The sequence below is a fragment of the Saccostrea cucullata genome, unplaced genomic scaffold, assembly GCF_032062105.1.
Source record: "Saccostrea cucullata isolate Sc308-1 unplaced genomic scaffold, CSIRO_AGI_Scuc_v1 ctg5982, whole genome shotgun sequence".
Classification (NCBI taxonomy): Eukaryota; Metazoa; Mollusca; class Bivalvia; order Ostreida; family Ostreidae; genus Saccostrea; species Saccostrea cuccullata.
In genome coordinates this window covers 18,486-36,939 of record NW_026929190.1, presented here as the reverse complement: position 1 = coordinate 36,939, position 18,454 = coordinate 18,486, and the positions used below count along the sequence as shown (strand labels likewise).

At 33.8% G+C, this 18,454-nt stretch overlaps 1 protein-coding gene across 1 annotated transcript in view; it reads left to right on the top strand.

The window, feature by feature from the left end:
- Positions 1-847: 847 nt before the first annotated feature.
- Positions 848-18,454, top strand: part of LOC134280036 (receptor-type tyrosine-protein phosphatase epsilon-like) — a gene marked incomplete at its 5' end in the record, with an annotated part of 33,639 nt that continues 16,032 nt past the window's right edge. The window contains 15 exons of the mRNA XM_062762467.1: positions 848-1,078; positions 9,000-9,239; positions 10,627-10,761; positions 10,861-11,001; positions 11,088-11,228; positions 11,328-11,468; positions 11,581-11,712; positions 13,719-13,856; positions 14,146-14,266; positions 14,423-14,517; positions 15,061-15,230; positions 15,320-15,407; positions 15,526-15,597; positions 15,959-15,997; positions 16,126-16,223. Coding sequence (XP_062618451.1) covers positions 848-1,078; positions 9,000-9,239; positions 10,627-10,761; positions 10,861-11,001; positions 11,088-11,228; positions 11,328-11,468; positions 11,581-11,712; positions 13,719-13,856; positions 14,146-14,266; positions 14,423-14,517; positions 15,061-15,230; positions 15,320-15,407; positions 15,526-15,597; positions 15,959-15,997; positions 16,126-16,223 — 1,982 coding nt within the window. The remainder of the gene's footprint in view (positions 1,079-8,999; positions 9,240-10,626; positions 10,762-10,860; positions 11,002-11,087; positions 11,229-11,327; positions 11,469-11,580; positions 11,713-13,718; positions 13,857-14,145; positions 14,267-14,422; positions 14,518-15,060; positions 15,231-15,319; positions 15,408-15,525; positions 15,598-15,958; positions 15,998-16,125; positions 16,224-18,454) is intronic.

Genomic DNA, 18,454 nt, shown 5'->3' with positions numbered 1-18,454 from the left:
TCCCGCGGAGGGAACGCGGTTTACCTGTCTACCTAGCCAAATACCGCGTTGTGATTATACCGCGGCGGGGACGCGGGAAATACGGGATCCGCGTTGCCTGTACTGTACTTAATCATTTTGCTTAAAACTTGTAATTTGTACTCATTTTAGAATATGTTAAATACATGTATCGACAAATGCTACTGACTTGTTTGTATATTCTCTTGTTTATTATGTACACTGTGAAAAATAAGTTATTTCTCTTGATGAAAATAACTTTATCAAAAACGTTGTGTAAGCATTATAAGATATTTTAAAATATGTAACCAATGAAGATATATCATTGTAATGTAATGAATTTTCATCTAAAGCAGAAATATCTGATTTTTAAATGTGTACAAGAATGTGAAAAATATTGAAAGAGAATACACATAAGTGTTTCATATGATTTACATATGATGCCTTTTTCATATGATTCTCATATGTAAATGGCTTGAAACACGCTTAGATCATTCATATGTGAATCATATGTAGTTATTTTCATATGATTCACATATGTGGATCATATGTAAATCATATGATTTGCTTCATATGATTCACATATGATGCCCTTTTTTCTATGATTCTCATATGAAACCAATCATATGAGAATCATATGATACTTGTATGAGAATCATATGTGGCTAAGTTGCCTGTGTAGTTTTGTACATCAAGGCTTTGGTACATAATTTGATATGGAACAATCCAAACACAGTTTGATACAAGCCTGTAGCAACGGTTTTCCATATGGTACACGTATAGCAGTCGTTTTTTTTTAAACGACATCAATTTAAATTGTTATCATATATTTATGTGTTTTGTTTTTAAGTTGACTTGTCATATGGTAAGAGATCGGAACAAAGTTCATCTTATCCGTGTCTTCCTGTATCGAACTGCGTGGCTAGTAATGCAGTTGATAGAGACAACAAGACTTGTATGAAATCTGAAAGCATAGGTTCTTCGTCAACATATAAGACAGTGTGGTGGTATGTGGATCTGGGAGATGTGTATAGTGTGTACAGCATTAGGATACTGTTCAAAAATTACGGGGAAGAACATGGTAAGTTTTCATTTTCTCAGAGAAACATGAAATTAAACGCCTTGCTTATTTCTTGAAACAAACAGTGAAATTAAAAATGATATTCTGTCACAATGTAAAAGGGTATCAAATGATATCCTTTTACAGTGTAAAAAAAATATCAGAACTGCGGTAAAACTCGATTTTCCTTCCCATAACGGAGAGACCCTTAATATAGATTTCCCGAAAGATCCATGGAATTCCATCATAAATTCAATGGAATTCCACGGAAATCTTCTTCTGCAGAATCCTTAGGAATTCTTGAGAGTATCAGGACGGAACTTTTTTTTCGGAATTGTATGGAATTTTAAATCTAGCCAGTTAAAGAGCGGAACAATGCCAGAATAGAAATTAAGTCACTTTCAGTATAAAGGCTCAGCAAGTTCGATGTTGATCATTCCCACAGACAATTCAAACTTTTTTTGCACAATTTCTTGAAGAAAAGATGACCATATTGATATCCATCTCGTATATAAATATATGACAAACAATACACTAAAGCTCTACAAAACAATTGATTTTTACAACCTAGCAGATAAGTATACTGTAGAATATAAATTCACTATCTTGAAATTATTTGTTCAAATAAGGATTAATTCGGATAAATGTAAACATGTGAAAAGTTTATAGATGACAGACGAACATAAGACACTAATCAGTAAACTCCTGGGCCTTAAAATGGCTAAAAAGCTAAAAAGTAAAGAATAAAGCTAAAATTGGTAAAGATATAATTTCAATTCATGTGATTTTATTGATTAAGAGAATGATTAAGAAATCTGACCTTTGTGTTTATTTCCATACAGCTAGATAGTCCTTGTTGTGAGCGCAGAAGAATAAAACGTACGCTCAAATAGGACCTTAAGTCCCTTGCTCAGTTCACGACTATCGGACCTGTTTTCTCCGCTTCAAAATGTAGTGCGATGCATACGTAAAGTGAAAAAAGAATAAATCGTAGTACTGTGAAGCCTTTACAGTGTAACCCCCCCCCCCAGAAAATTTGTTTTTTTTTTCAAAGTAATAACCAATGGGTATTAGAAAAGATGGGGGGAGGGGGGTAGCAAAATAAACTGCAATATTATAGGATATATGATGTATAAGAGTTGAACATCTATGGATTACGTTAAGTGACCTGTGGTCTCCCCTATGATTTTACTATTCCATGTAAGGTTATAGTATCTATATAACACAGTGCCTAACCTCAGATCTCCTTACTAATAGTAAGCGACTCAGAGTAAACGACATCAAGTTTCTGCATTCGCAGATTTCTAACAAGAAGGGGGAGGAGGAAGATCTTGCCTTCTACCACCCCCTACCTCTTCATTTCGCTAGCATATTTCACCGATACTTTAATGTAATTGAATAATTATATGTTAATAATTATTTTATGTGTCCTTTGTCTTCCTTGTGAGGTTAGGTCTCAAAAGCCGACCTCATCAATTTAACACTTTTTAGCAAACCTCTGATTTTATTTATCTTCTTTGTATTTTATTTATCTTACAAAGAAGATGTTCACCCTGTATTGCGAACGTTAGGATTGGAAATTACACATCAAATTCATAAACCAATCAAAACTCATTAAAAAAATAAAACTTTAAAAGATACACCAGGTGTGGTTTACTTTTGGATTGATACGTATACTGTAATTAAAGACAAGCAAGTTGACTTATCCTCCAAATTCCAGTTACATACATTTAAAGAATTCTGAGAAACTGCACACTTTTTCCCCATGAAAAAATTAGGGTCGCAACGTTTTTTTTTTTTTTTGGAATGGATTTAAAAACAATTCTACACATACCACAATTTTAAATTTTTGCCTACTTAAAACTTTCAGTGACATTGTAATGATGTACAACAAAAGATTACCGTTCACTCAATTTGTGAGCTATGTAATCCTTGTTGATGTACAATATAAGACCCTGCGTGTTTCCATAATCTTCATGTGGAAACCAGAGGTAACAAAAAGTTTATGTGACCAGGGAACACTTTATATTGTGCATCATTAGGGGGACCAGAGGTCAACTTATACTGTGCATCAGTAGGCGGACCAGAGGTAAAATTATATTGTACATCAATTGGAGACCAAAGGTCACCTTATATTGTACATCAGTAGGGTGACCGGAGGTCACCTTATATTGTACATCATTCGGAGGAACAGAGGTCACCTTACATTGTGCATCATTAAGGGACCAGAGGTAACCTTATATTGTTCATCAATAGGGGGACCAAAGGAAACCTTATATTGTACATCAGTAGGGGGACCAGACGTCACCTTATATTGTACATCAGTAGAGGGACCAGAGGTAACATTATATTGTACATCAGAATGAAGACCAGAGGTCACTTTCTATTGTACATCAGTAGTAGGACAAGAACTAACCTTATATTGTAATCAGTAGGTGGACCAGAGGCTAGAGGTCACCTTATATTGTATATCAATAGGGGGTCCAAAGGACACTTTATATGTACACAGTAAAGGCACCAGAGGTAACTTTATATTGTATATCATAAGGGAGACCAGAGGTCACCTTCTATTGTACATCAGTAGGGGGTCCAGTGGTCACTTTATATGTACATCAATAGGGGGTCCAGAGGTAACCTTTATATTGTACAACAGTTGGGGGACTAGAGGTCACCTTATATTTTGCATCAGTAGGGGGACCAGATGTCACTTTTTATCGTACATCAGTAGGGGGACCAGAGGTCACCTTATATTGTACATCAGTAGGAGGACCAGAGGACACCTTATATAGTACAACAGTAGGGGGACCAGAGGTCACCTTATATTGTACATAAGTAGAGGGACCAGAGGTCACTTTATATTGTACATCAGTAGGGGACCAGAGGTAACCTTGTATTAAACATCATGAGAGGAAACAGAGGTCACCTTATACTGTACATCATAAGGGGGATCAGAGGTTTATCTTATGCGTACATCAGTAGGGGGACCATGCAGTAGTCACCTTTAATGTACATCAATAGGGGGACCAGAGGTCACCTTATTTTGTCCTATATATATCAGGGTTTTTTTTAGGGGTCGTAGGGGGCTTGTATAAGGTCCCATTCCCAATGGTAAAATGTATGTGTTTTTCCTAATTTTTTTCAAGAAAATTCCCAAAAGAGAATGAAAACAATTTAATCGGTTAAAAATTGCAAACTCAGTAATATGTACAGTGAAAATGTTGTTACAAATAAAAAATTAAAAAGCATTCTCCAAAAACTGATTGACTAAATGTAAAATAAGACAAAGAAATACCTTACAAATGAAAAAAAAACTTTCTTAATTTATATAAAAAATGTTAAATATGTTTTTTCCAATTTTAACAAAATGTCGCTATTTTTCCCAAATGGAAAGGCCAAGGCCCTTGTTTTTAAGACCTAGAAAAAACCCTGTATATTGTACATTATTAAGGTACCCGAGGTCACCTTATATGTACAATATTAGGAGTACCAAAGGTCAACGTATATTGTACATCACTATGGGACCAGAGATCACCTTGTGTTTTACATAGATAGAGAGACCAGTGGTCCCCATTATTGTACATTTTTAAGGAAACCAGACATAAAATAAAATTAATATGAATGTAGAGATATGGTATCAGCAATGCTAGACTCGTCCTAACCAAGAAACATCTCAAAAGAAAATAAGGCCGGACCAGAGGTTACAGATGAAATGCATATCAACGGGATACCAGAGGTTCTCTTATAAGAACACGACAAGAGGCCCATGGATCTTATAGGTCATCTGAACAGCATGGTCTTTACAACATTCGCAATTTTGAAAAAAAAACACCATTGCTCATCATAACTATATACTTAGCATGCTTAGTGTGGCTTAATTAGAGCGTCACCCCTCAATGGTACTTAAGAGCCAGGGTCCTTGAAATTTATAATTCTGGAAGAGGTTCCATTGCTAACAATAACTATATGTAGTTACATGTTGTTTAATTAATAGCCAGGAGCAGAGAAGAAGATTTTTTTTAAAGAATTAATGTATTTTAACTATACAATTCATATAGCCTCACCCTAACACCAGAACCCCTGACCCTTGGATCATAAATTTAAGAACTTTCGAGAAGACACCCTTCATCATCATAACTATGCATGTAGTTAGTTTGTTTAATATTCCGGAGCAGAGGAGAAGATTTTCAAAGAATTAGTGCATTTCACTATACACTGTATAATTTTTATAGCCACGTTCTAACCCAAGAGCCCCTGACCCTAGAACAATGAATTTCAAAATTTGGGTAGAGGAGTCGATGCTTATGATAATTATGCCTTCAGTTTGACTGCTTTATGTCATTTAATGAGTAAAGAAGCTTTTTAAAGATTGATTGCATCAACTGTACTGGTATCGCCCCAACCCGCTGGCCCCAGGGAGGAATTGCACAGGGAAGCTAAAATGTTCGAATATTAACGCAAAATTGATATACAATATAAGGTTACCTCTGGCCCCCTTTATGATGTACAATATAAGATTATTTCTGGTCCCCCTGCTAATGTACAATATAAGGTGACCTTTGTCCCCCTATTTATGGTAAATATAAGGTGACCTCTGGTCCACATAATGATGTACAATATAAGGTGACCTCTGGTTCCCCTAATGATATACAAAGTAATGTGACCTTTGGTCTCCCTACTAATAGTATATATTACGTGAACTCTGGTCCCCCTAATGATGTACAATAAAAGGTGACCTTTGCTCCCCCTAATTATGTACAAGATTAGGTTATCTCTGGTCCCCCTACTGATGTACAATATAATTAAGGTGACCTCTGCTCCCCCTAATGATGTTCAATATAAGGTGAGATTTGGTCCCCCTACTGATGTAAAAGTTAAGGCGACCTCTGGCCCCCCTTTGATGTACAATATAGGGTGACTTCTAGTCCCCCTACTGATGTACAAAGTAAGATGACCTCTATTCCACCTTCTGATGTACAATATAAGTTGACCTCTGGTCCCCCTCTTGATGTACAATATAAGGTGATCGCTGGTTCTCCTACTGATGTACAATATATGGCGACTTCTTGTCCACCTACCGATATAAATATAAGGTGTCCTCTGTTCTCCCTATTGATGTACAATCTAAGGTAACCACTGGTCCCCCTAATGATATACAATATAAGTTGACATCTGGTCCCCCTTAAGATGTTTATGTACAGTATACGGTAACCTTTGGTCCCCCTAATGATGTACAATACAATGTAAGGTGACCAATGGTCTCCTTACTATGTGCAATATAAGGTGCCCTTTGGTCAACCTACTGATGTACAATATAAGGTGTCCTCTGGTCCCCCATTTGATGTACAATATAAGGTGTCCTCCGGTCTCCCTACTTATGTACAATATAAGGTGTCCTCTGGTCCCCCTATTGATTTACAATATAAGGTGTCCTCTGGTCTCCCTACTTATGTACAATATATGGTGACCTCAGATTTCCACTACTTTCCACACCAAAAAATGTCTAAGTCCATTTTTTTCAATTTCCAAAAGATTCCAAAAACGTCCAGACACATTTTTTGAGTTTTGTATGAAAATGATTGGAATTCCATGAATTTAAAACTTTTTCAAACCCTTTGGAAAATCTACATCAGGGATTCTTATACTTAGATAGTGGCTAAAATCACTTTTTAGTCGCAAGTGGCTGACAATCTTAGCAAAACTTAGGCAGTCGGTAAAGTTGTCTTAAATATGTCTTAATTTTTTTATTCTACACATTTGATATTTTAAAGTATTCATTCCCTAATAGCAACAGAAATTGAATACATTTAAGATGTGTTAGTGTTGAAAATTTCATTTATTTAGACATAATTTCCATCAATTACTATTAACATGTAAGGGTGGGATGTGTCCAAATACTTGACTTTGAATTTCGGTCCTTTCTAATTATTCAAAAAAATCAATTTCAAACAACTTATCTGTTAAAAAAAATGTTTTCTTTTGTCCTTCTATTTCTAATGCTCCAATGTATCTCTCCACCACAGTAGTTAATGATATTCATATGATTTGAATTTTTTTTTTTGAAAAAAAAAAAAAAACGCTTTCCCCCATACACTTCAATGTAATATTTGTTAAGTAATTAACCACTGCTCAAGTAATGAAATTTTTTGAAACTTTCTCCTGGACAATCCTTTTCAGCCATAAAATGCCTTGATTTTATGTCAGAGTATTGTGTACTTGATGGTCATTTAAGAATAGAGGATTTGGTCCTATTAGAGATTGAAATCCTAAACATTCCTCTTTTCTTATCTTGAATTGAAGAAAATGAATATCTATTTAAATGTGGTACTGTAGATCACTAAATTTTGGCGATACCTTATTTTCGCGAGATAGTCATTGACTCTTTGTAAACGAGACATAATTTTCACGAATAGTTGTTATTCCTCTATATAATCGTAAGGAATACCTTTTATAAGCGAGAATTATTTTCGCGAACGCATTGTCTCGGGTAATATCACGAACATAAAGTTCTTGCGACTAAAAAGTGATTTACAGTATATGACTGCTCGTTTTTTTTTCTGGGGGTGGGGGGTGGTGGTCTGATCAACGATTCCGATGTCACGCTCAACATTGCATGCATATGAGAGTATATGAATTTTGATAAACAGAACATTTGTTTGTAAATTAGAAATTGACAGGAAGGCACAAAGAGACTGAAAAATTAGATTAATCATTGATCATTGTATAACGCAAAATAAGAACAAGAGGTTCACTATTGTCAGAGAGAGAGAGAGAGAAGAGAGAGAGAGAGAGAGAAACTTGGAATTTGGAGACTATTCTTTTCAATCCGAGATTAATACATGTAAATAAGTTCATGTATATCATATAACGTGTTCAGTCTTGCTCTGTCGATATTGGCTGCACTGGCGGATTTAGAGGAGGTGGGGGCAGGTGACCCCAATCCCCTTTATTGTGGATTAGTTTCAACTTTAAGTACATGTAAATAGACGTTTAGTTTCCATGTCATTTCTTCAAGAAGTCAGTGAACAGTTGTCTAACAAAGTAATTATAACAACAAAAGACGACTGAAAACATTAAAGCATTGAGTGATAAAACAAAAGTCATACATTTTCATTGAATACTTACGATTTTGTGAACATGTAATTATTTAGTTTTTAATTTAATATTAGAAATCATTTTTAAAAGAATGATACAATGAAATATTTCCATTTCTAATTTTTTTTTCTCTATGATAACCCTTTGAAAATAAGCGGCGTTGATTTCCTGATAATTCTGCCGGAATGTAAATTAGGCAGGTCGATAGGTCAGGAGCTAAGGGGGCCCAGTATGCATGTAAATCCCGTGCGCATCTGTCTCTGAGTCTGACGCTAAGGAGGCCAAATATGCATGACAATTTCGTGCGGCTGCCGTTGTGTTTGACGTCAGTCGGCGAGGCCTATTGAAATTGGGATGGGAATCCTCGTGTAATTTAATTCTATGTCTGCAATTTTGAAGTTTAAATTTACATTTTTATTTCACAATGAAATGGAAATATAAAGAATCACTGTCTAGTTAGTACATGTTTAGTATGCCAGGGCATCAACAATAGTGGGAAACATGGGATAATTTATGCATAACGGGCTTCGCCCGTGATGCAAATTATCCCATGTTTCCCACTATTGTTGATGCCCTGGCATACTATACTAGCTAGGCAGTGATTCCTTAAATCAACTGTTTTGTTAAAAGTCAGCCCTTGATGAACAGTGATCAATATAATAACCTTGTTATCAAATACAGTTTAACGTTAATTCGAATGTTGAAATCAGTTTAAAATCAAATTTTGTTTGACTATTTTTTCACGCATATTTGTCAAGTTGCTTGGTACATGATGATATTCTGCAGAAAACATAGATCTAGTTTAAAGATTAATTATATTAAACTGCAGTTTCAACTTTTTTCTTTCTAGAAAACAGGCAAAAGGGGCGTTTTGCGGGGTTTTCTCTTTATCTTTCTACTACTGCCAACACAGAAGATGGTCACTTGTGTTATAAAGACGGGCCACAGTTACCTCCCCTTGACTTCACAACAATCTGTAATGGACATGGCTCTTATATTATATTTTACAACGAACGATATGATAAAACTGTTTACCCTGCAGGGTATAAGAAGTTGATTGTAACAGAATTATGTGAAGTGGTGGTAAAAGGTTGGTTTCGTGCTTTAAACTACGAAGGGGTATCAAAAAGGTCTTGTAAAATTCATACGGAACATAAACAAAACAAAATAAATAAAGTTCGAAACTTTTAGCTTGATACGTTCATTATTAGGCGTTTATGCATAAAATTATCACACAAGCTAATCCATTGATCATTCGAAAAATCTGACAGTTATTCCTTATATTTACATGCTTTGATTCCGCCAATCCACGGGCTCCAAGCCTGCTTCTCTCTAGGTGTTGTCCCGCCCTGCACGTGGTTTTTTTTGGAACCGCGCCAAGACATTCATGAGGAAATAAATTACATTTACAATTGGTAATTTTATCTCGGACAAAGACACTCGAAATGTAAATATTATAAAATAAAAAAGAACATTATATGATCACCCGGCGCTGTCACTAGAACTTTAGTTTCATGAAATCCGACATTCACGTCATTGATTTTCAATGCCCCATTCTTCTACCTCATACAACTGTCTTGATAACATTCCGTGTAGCTGAGTTGGGACTTAAACCCGCCCTTTTTGTATGATTTTACAGTGTCAATAACAACTGCTCTCAAAGCATATAATATTTCAAATAGATTTACACATAAATAGATGCCAACATATTTTGATTTTTAAACTTCAATACCTACCACAAATAACATCATTTTTTGACGTGATTGAATTTTCGCACCTTGACTACAAATTCACATTAACTGTGCATCACATTTCTCTTTGAATCGACTTTGAATAAAACAAAATAGTACTCTAGATGCATTTTATTTTTATGTAGCCAGTTAAGATTTTCCTAGATCTATATCAGTTATTTTCCAGGACAAAACTTTCAAGAAATTTGGGGAAAGCATCTCCTAGGACTCCATCCTTATGGTGTCATTTTAAAGTCCTTAATTGATACAAAATACATGTGTAGACTTTCATACAACTTACAGGATGAGGTAAAATTGCATATTTAAAGAAACAATAGTGTCCCATCACAAACCTAAATTAACGGGTTTGTTTGCATTTTAGATGTTTATTAAAGAGAGTTACTGTATCACTGAAGTCGGAAAAAACGTCATGTTCTAGGTTGTGTCGCCAGGACCTACCATTTCTGACCAAAATTGATTAATTAAAATTTAAAATTTATAATTTGATTTAACCTTCGGGTGTGTTTACTAGTATATGTTTTAAAATCCATTGATGTACTTAAAAAAATTGATTTTATGGCGCTAATCCATGAACTTTTTGATACCCCTTGTAGTGTTACACAAATACATCTTGTTTTTGTATTTTTTTTAATATTTTGAAAACTTTATAGTTCAATTTTTTGCTTAGTAAGTCTTGTTTTTTAATTTACAGTTACAAAGGTTTTGCTCTATCAATAATATTTTTAGGTTGTAATAGGGGAACATATGGTATATTGTGCAACAAGAATTGTTCTAAACATTGTGAAGACAATAAATGTGATATAATAAATGGAACATGTCTGGGATGTATGCCTGGATGGACTGGGCAGTTCTGTCAAACACGTAAGGTCACTTTCACAGGTGCATTAGTTAACTATATTTTTGGTGTTCTTTTACATGGTTAAATGCATATTTATACATGTACTATACATGCATTAATAGCGTGTGATAGTGGATCATATGGTAAGAACTGCAAACTTCGGTGTTCAGGACATTGTTTTGATGATCAAGCTTGTAATCACGTGACTGGAATCTGTGATGAGGGTTGTGCTCCAGGATGGACAAGACAAAATTGTAATGAATGTAAGTTTATATTATTTATTCTAGAATTATTGACAAATGTTTTCATCGCTACATGTAATTCTATCTTTGCTGACTCTCAAATACAGCATGCATTTATGGACGCTATGGCCCAAGCTGTGCTTCCAATTGCAGCGGACATTGTTTAAATGGAAACACATGTAACAAGGAAACAGGGCATTGTGATTCTGGATGTACACCTGGATACATCGGAAATTTTTGTAAAAAAGGTGAATATACTTTTAAAATTTGATTTCTCATATTTCAAACATACAAGTTACCATTTTGAGGAGTTCCTTTAAGTGAACTATTTTTGTTTGTTTTAACAGTGTGTCCCGGTGGCCGGTTTGGTGAAGGGTGTAAACAGCGTTGTAGTGGACACTGTACCAATGACGAACATTGTTACCATGTAGATGGACATTGTCCTAATGGCTGTCAAAATGGCTACCTTGGGAATATATGCAACAACTGTACTGTATAACTGTCTATAAATTTACAAACATTATGTATAAATAACTGAACCATACTTATTTCTCTTGTGCTCTTTAACAACTGACATTTTCAATGAATATTTCATTATAGATTGTGCGGCAGGTTTCTACGGTGCAAACTGTTCTAAACTTTGCTCTCAGAATTGTAAAGGAAAATGTAATCATACAGATGGATCCTGTTTTTGTAAAATCGGTTGGAAAGGTTCTCCAATGTGCAATACAGGTGATATTGAATGAAAAGCATGTGCATGTATTTGAACATATTTGAACTTAAGAAAAAATACCACAAATATTCGAAAACCATTTGATGTATTCAGTACATGTGAACTTCTAATTAGAAACCTTATTTTTTTCATATTTCATATTGGAAAAAAATATTTTAGTTGTAGAAATATTTCACAAGCAACTTTAAGGTCATTGGCAAGGCAGGGTTTCCGGAAAAAAAGTTTAATACATGCACAAGTTCCTTATATAGCATATCCTGAATAAAGGTTTTCTCGTTTGTGACGTCACAATGTGAAAATGACGTCACTATTTAGGTCACTTGTGACGAAAAATGGTTGTCTCAGTCGAACTCGTTCAACAAATGACTGTACAATTTATTGTATATCTTAGAAATCCCTCTACAGTATCATATAATAATTTGTGCAGAGTTTATTGAGATAAATGAGTTCCTATAAAATCAATTAATGATTGGATTAATCGTTTTAGTGAAGGAAGGCTGATGGTTAAATATGATACTTGTCATCTTGCCCAGTGAAAGCAAGTTTGAAAAGATATGTATTTTTAATTAAGCAATTTGCTATCAAAGACCTCCAATTAGCACTTTGAAAAATAGTTGAATATATGAACAATGATATAAGTATTAAATACCTCAGATATCGTTTACTTTAGATTTCAAACATATTAGATATGATAAAAAGGATGCACCCATTCTCTATCCACCTTGAATAAAGGTCTCTCCTGAGACAGAAGATTTGTGTTTTAATGGTCACCATGCTTATTTTTGGAAAGGATATTATTATCTACTCATTCTGTTGCCGAGATATGACCATTTCTGACAAATGAACTTTTCTTGTCATAAAAATTAACTCACATGGAAAGAAATATAAAACTCGGAAAAATCTTTCAACTTTTGTGACAGAACCTACGGAGGGGGTCACGTGACCACCAATATCACGTGATTCGCGCATGTGCAGAACGGTGGTTGATGTGCATTAAAATCGGGGAGGATTAATTTAAAATATAATCAACATTAAAACCAAATATTGTTTCTTGTATGGAAGTTATTCAATTAGTTTGCGAACTTTTTGATCACCCCTCGTAAATATTGTCACTGAGGGTGATTTCCCGTTTGGAATTCTCTAGACGGTGGAAATAAATAAAGTGTATGTTACAGAGGCAAACAAAAGCACATGCTTTTTTAAACGGATAAAATCAACGATAAAACAAGAAAAAAAAAACAGCTTTGTTATACATTGGGTAAACTAAGGGGCAGATAGTCAACAGGTTATATATACCAGAGCTATGCTAGAAAGGCATAAGATGTGACATATGCTGAAAGTGGTGAAACTTTAATAGGTAACCGGATGAGAACAGTTCTATAGGTCATGTGTCGAGGAGGCACCATTTAATAACTACGAGTAAAAGTTATAAGTTATAATAAATCCATACAAATATATTTATGACAATTTGTTTCCAATAACGTAAATTACATGATAGAAGCTCTAGTTCATTATGAATAATAAATAGAAATTAAGGGAAGTAATTCAAAATTAAAGACCAGTGTTGGAATTTCTGTATCTTGTTTCTATTTGCATTTTCAGCCAAAATATATACATTTCATAGGATATATACAACAATGTATTTCATTCAAAACGTCTATAAAATTAATGTGTTTTCGAGAAACCGTATGGTTAAAATGATGTAGGTCCTTTTTATCAAAATTTTACATAAGAAATGTATTGAGAATTGTGAAAACATTGATTTGACAGAATCTAATACGGAAGACTTACTTGGTGTGTTAAACAGACCAGAATTAAACATGTTTGGTACCATTAAGTCTATTCAAAAGGTCTTGAAATTTTCTTTACTAAAGCTAGGAATCTGCCAATGTCCTTAAACACGAAAATGACTGAATGTCAATATGTAGGTACTAAAATCATATCATGACATAGAACGTTATATTCCATTCAAATAATTAATTCAAGTAAAACGTTATAACTTCAGAATGTGCTCACAAAACATATGGAGAAAATTGTATTCATTCCTGCAGTCCAAATTGTGTGAATGTGACTTGTGATAGATTCAATGGGAGTTGTACTGAGGGATGTAAAGAACCATTTTATGGAGATGTGTGTAATCAACGTAAGTGTAAAAGAAATTTTCTTGTAGGATTTTTTTGCCTTAAGATTGGTTTATCTAAATCACATACAAGTACATGTATTCGGCCACTTTCACCATCAAGAAACCCTGATTTAAAATTTCATAAAATACATGGAAATGAACCGTTTTTTATGACTATAGTTCTTGACTACACCAATTAAGACATGGTATTTAGTTACCAAGAGACTATGTTTACCTGTAATGCTAATTGAAAGTCAAGAAACCATAGATTTATAAGAATTGCTTCATCTCTCCTTATATTATTTTCAAGAGGATGGAACTCTTCGTTTTCAATCTAAACGTACGTCTGCTCAACCACTTACCATTGGTGCGGTTTTAGGGGCATTTACCGTTGTCATCATCCTTCTTGCATTGCTAGCTTTATTTATGAGGTAATATGTTTGGCTGAAAACTTTATGAAATAAAGATTTAAAAGAGATAAATGTAACTTGTTATTTTCAAGGTTATGGTATAGTATTGCGATTTTACCGATTTTTAAAATAATAATTCATAAAATGTTCTAAGTGATTTGTGTCTTTATTTCATAGAATACGACGAAAAATAGATAAGGAAGCCAGCAATACATCTGTATCTATACGAATGTCCAAAATTACATTACAAAATCAAGAAGCAGCAAGCGCAGGTTAAACTCTTGTATTTATTTGAAGTTTATATGAAATGTTATTCTCCACAAAAATTTTAATCAAAAGTGATCTTAATAGTATAAAGTGGACTTTCTACTCCATATAATTCGGCTTGAAAATTGTATTATATTGCAAATACCTTGCAAAAACACAAATAGTAATGTACTTTGCAACTGGGATATGAGATCATTGAACTGAAAATTGAAACTTTTTAATCAATAAAATTAACGACTTTCGATAAATATTATTGCCTCATTACATATGGGGCCTTTTTTTAGTCTGAAGTGAACTGAATGTATTAATCTTTTCACAATTGTACAATTGTATTCACAGATAAAACTGTAAAAAACGATGACAATTAAAACAAATAAGAGCATGCATGAGTATGAGGAATGACAAATACATGTAGTATCATTATAGATAAACGTACCTATATTCTTCTACTATACACAAATCAATATTACGATAATAAAATATTTGATTGTTGTTTCCCTTCAGAGTCACGACAGATTTATAAATAGTTACAATTACATTTTTTTCAGCAAATGCAACAAAGAAGAGTAAAGAACGAGATAATCATCAATTACATAAAGTCGAAGAGAAAGCTAAGAGGGGTCCCCCTACAAATAAAACCATCCTCAAAAGGAATCTACAGGCAATCATTGTCAAAATGTCTGCTGCTGAAAACGCTGGATTCAAACACGAATATCATGTATGGTCGATATGTTTAGATTACAAACATTGAACAATTTCTATTGCTCGGAACTTTCAATGTAAAATATTTTTTTTTGAATTTTCTAGGAAATTCCAAGAGGTGAATTGTTTCCCTGTGAAGAAGCTAAAAAGCCTGAAAATAAAGCTAAAAATAGATACACAACTACATTTCCATGTACGTTTTACAACTTCAGTAACTACACAATAAACATATGCAGACATATCAATTTTATTATTGCTTTTATTTTACTTGAAAAATCAAGTTATTCTGTTCTGCTTTTGTTCTTCTATAGATGATCACTCTCGAGTTGTATTGAAAACAATCTCTCCAAATGAAAGTGACTACATCAATGCCAATTATATCGAGGGAAGTATAATTATCCTCATTAACATTTGAAGAACCCAGCTATATGTACATGCATGTAAACATAAGCATATTGTTATTAATGATAATAAAAAAGATTTATTAATATGCATGCAATAGTACAGGTATTATATTAATTTTTGATAAGATAAATAACACTAACATTTTCAATGTGTTACATTTATTCGTATTGATCAGGATTTTGAACTCTTGTTTATTATTTTTTTATTACTTATAAAGTATGTTCTCTGTAAATTCAATTTTAGTGACCCCTTCTTTGCTTCAGATGATAAAATTTGAAATGATTTTTTTCTTCTGTATTAATTTTGGACACCTTTTTATATCTTTTTTTTTACGTCAACAGGATACGCAGAGTAACCTAAAGTATATTGCAACTCAAGGTAACAATTATTTTTGTTAAGATAATTAAGAATAAAACAAAAACATATCTTTCACATCAATTAGGATTTTGAGAACTTTGTGTAATGCGGCTATTTCAATATACATGTATATGAGATTAATGTTTTAGGCCCAAAACCAAAAACAGTGGTGGACTTTTGGAGAATGGTGTGGCAGGAGTGTGTAAATACCATTGTTTGCCTGACGAATCTCAAAGAAGGGACAAAGGTTTGATGATCAGCAAATGGATTCTAATTTTGACCTTTTAACGTTTTATCCTTTTAACTGGTTTCGTTAAAAACAATTTTATAACTTCCTGTTATGCGTAAATAAATAAGCAAAAATACCTTTTCCTTGTCACTTCAAGTTTGTTATAACAGGAAGTTAAAGTCTGTTATATAAAAATAACATTGTTAACATAGTCCTCGGGACCCCTAACATATCATTATAAAAATAGAGCTCTTAATAGACATTTCCAGATTTCGCGATCTCGAGGTCGTACTCGCGCACTGACTCTGACAGTTGTTTGAACACTTGTAGGGTGCGTGTCAAAATTTGATTTATTTACAAACAACAAACACACTGTTTCCTAGATAAGGCATTGTAGTATGTAACATAATAAGTAATAATATATCGTATTTTTCATCAGTTCAAACTAACTAAAATTAAAATGAACTTTCTCTTTGTTTTGTTATTTTATATAAAGATAGGACTTTCCTGTAAATAACACAATTTAAATCAATCGCATTACATAGAAATCCGAGATTTTATACAATAACCGATTTATTTCCGACTCGGGATAAAAATCATATCAGACAGAGTTTAAAGTCAATTTAACCTACATGTATTGAAATATGGAGATGATATTTGGGTTCAAAATCGGTAATTTTATTTTGAATTTAAGATAGTAAATATTATCTTAATCTTTGTTTAATCTCGTGTTTTACTTTTTATTTTAGATACGCCATACCTCGTATATAGCTTTATAACCCTTTTTAGAAACTTGTTATACGACCCCTTATATATTGAAGTACAGAGTACGAGTCCGAGCTCGTGGCGCTCTTAGATGGAAATGTCTATTATATCTACAAGTGAATTGTTTATCTATTGGGGAGAAGTAAATGCTAAACTTTCAATCTGTGAGTTTTGCATTCGATCTAACCCCCCCCCCCAAGTAATTAAAAAAGAACGAGGCGCTTTTGATTGGCATTTGGCAAGAATCTGGGCGTAATTGTAAAGTAAAAATTTTATAGATATATCACTTAAAATTTTAACATTTTTAGCTCACCTGAGCCGAAGGCTCAAGTGAGCTTTTCTGATTAAAATTTGTCCGTTGTCTGTCGTCGTTGTTGTCGTTGTCGTCGTAAACTTTTCACATTTTCATCTTCTTCTCTAGAACCACTGGGGCAATTTCAACCAAACTTGGCACAAAGTATCCTTAGGTGAAGGGAATTCAAGTTTGTTCAAATGAAGGGCCACGCCCTCTTCCAAGGGGAGATAATTATGAATTAGTGAAAAATAAATAGCATTTTTAAAAAATCTTCTTCTCAAGAACCACTGGGCCAAGAAAGATGAAACTTGTGTGGAAGCATCCTCAGGTAATGTAAATTCAAGTTTGTACAAATCATGACCCCCGGGGGTAGGGTGGGGCCAAAATGGCCGATCAAAGTTTTACATAGGAATATATAGGAAAAAATCTTCTCCTCAAGAACCACTGGGCCAGGAAAGATGAAACTTATGTGGAATCATCCTCCGGTAATGTAGATTGAAGTTTCTTCAAATCATGACCCCCGGGGGTCGGATGGGGCCAAAATGACCGATCAAAGTTTTACATACATGTAGGAATATATAGGAAAAATCTTTAAAAAGCTTCTTCTCAAGAACTACTGGGCCAGGAAAGATGAAACTCATGTGGAATCATCCGCAGGTAGTGTAGATTGAAATTTGTTCAAATCATGACCCCCGGGGGTACGGTGAAAATGGCCGATCAAAGTTTTACATAGGAATATCTAGGGAAACCTATTAAAATCTTCTTTTCAAGTACTTTAAAGCCATGCTTAGTGATATTTATAGAGAATCATTTTAGGTAGTGTAGATTCAAGTTTGTTCAAATCATGGTTAAAATTCATGCCCTCTCCCCCCTCAGTAAACTTTCAGTTCTGATCTGATATGTGCTTTTTCCTAGCCAATTGCTCAGTTGAGCGATGTGGCCCCTGGGCCTCTTGTTTTTATTTATCGTGTTCCTGTGCAACAGGAAAGGAAAATATTTTCCCGAAATTGAGCTTTGATTCGCTAAAAAATAACTTGAAAATTAGCCAGAACAGACATTTGGTACAAAATGGTGCATTTTTAGACACGTTTTTCTAAAATTTTTCTATCTCTGGGTCTTGATTTCGAAAAGTTATTTGTGTGTATTTTAATTCAAAGAAACGAAAACACTTTTTTGAAAAATGGAAAGA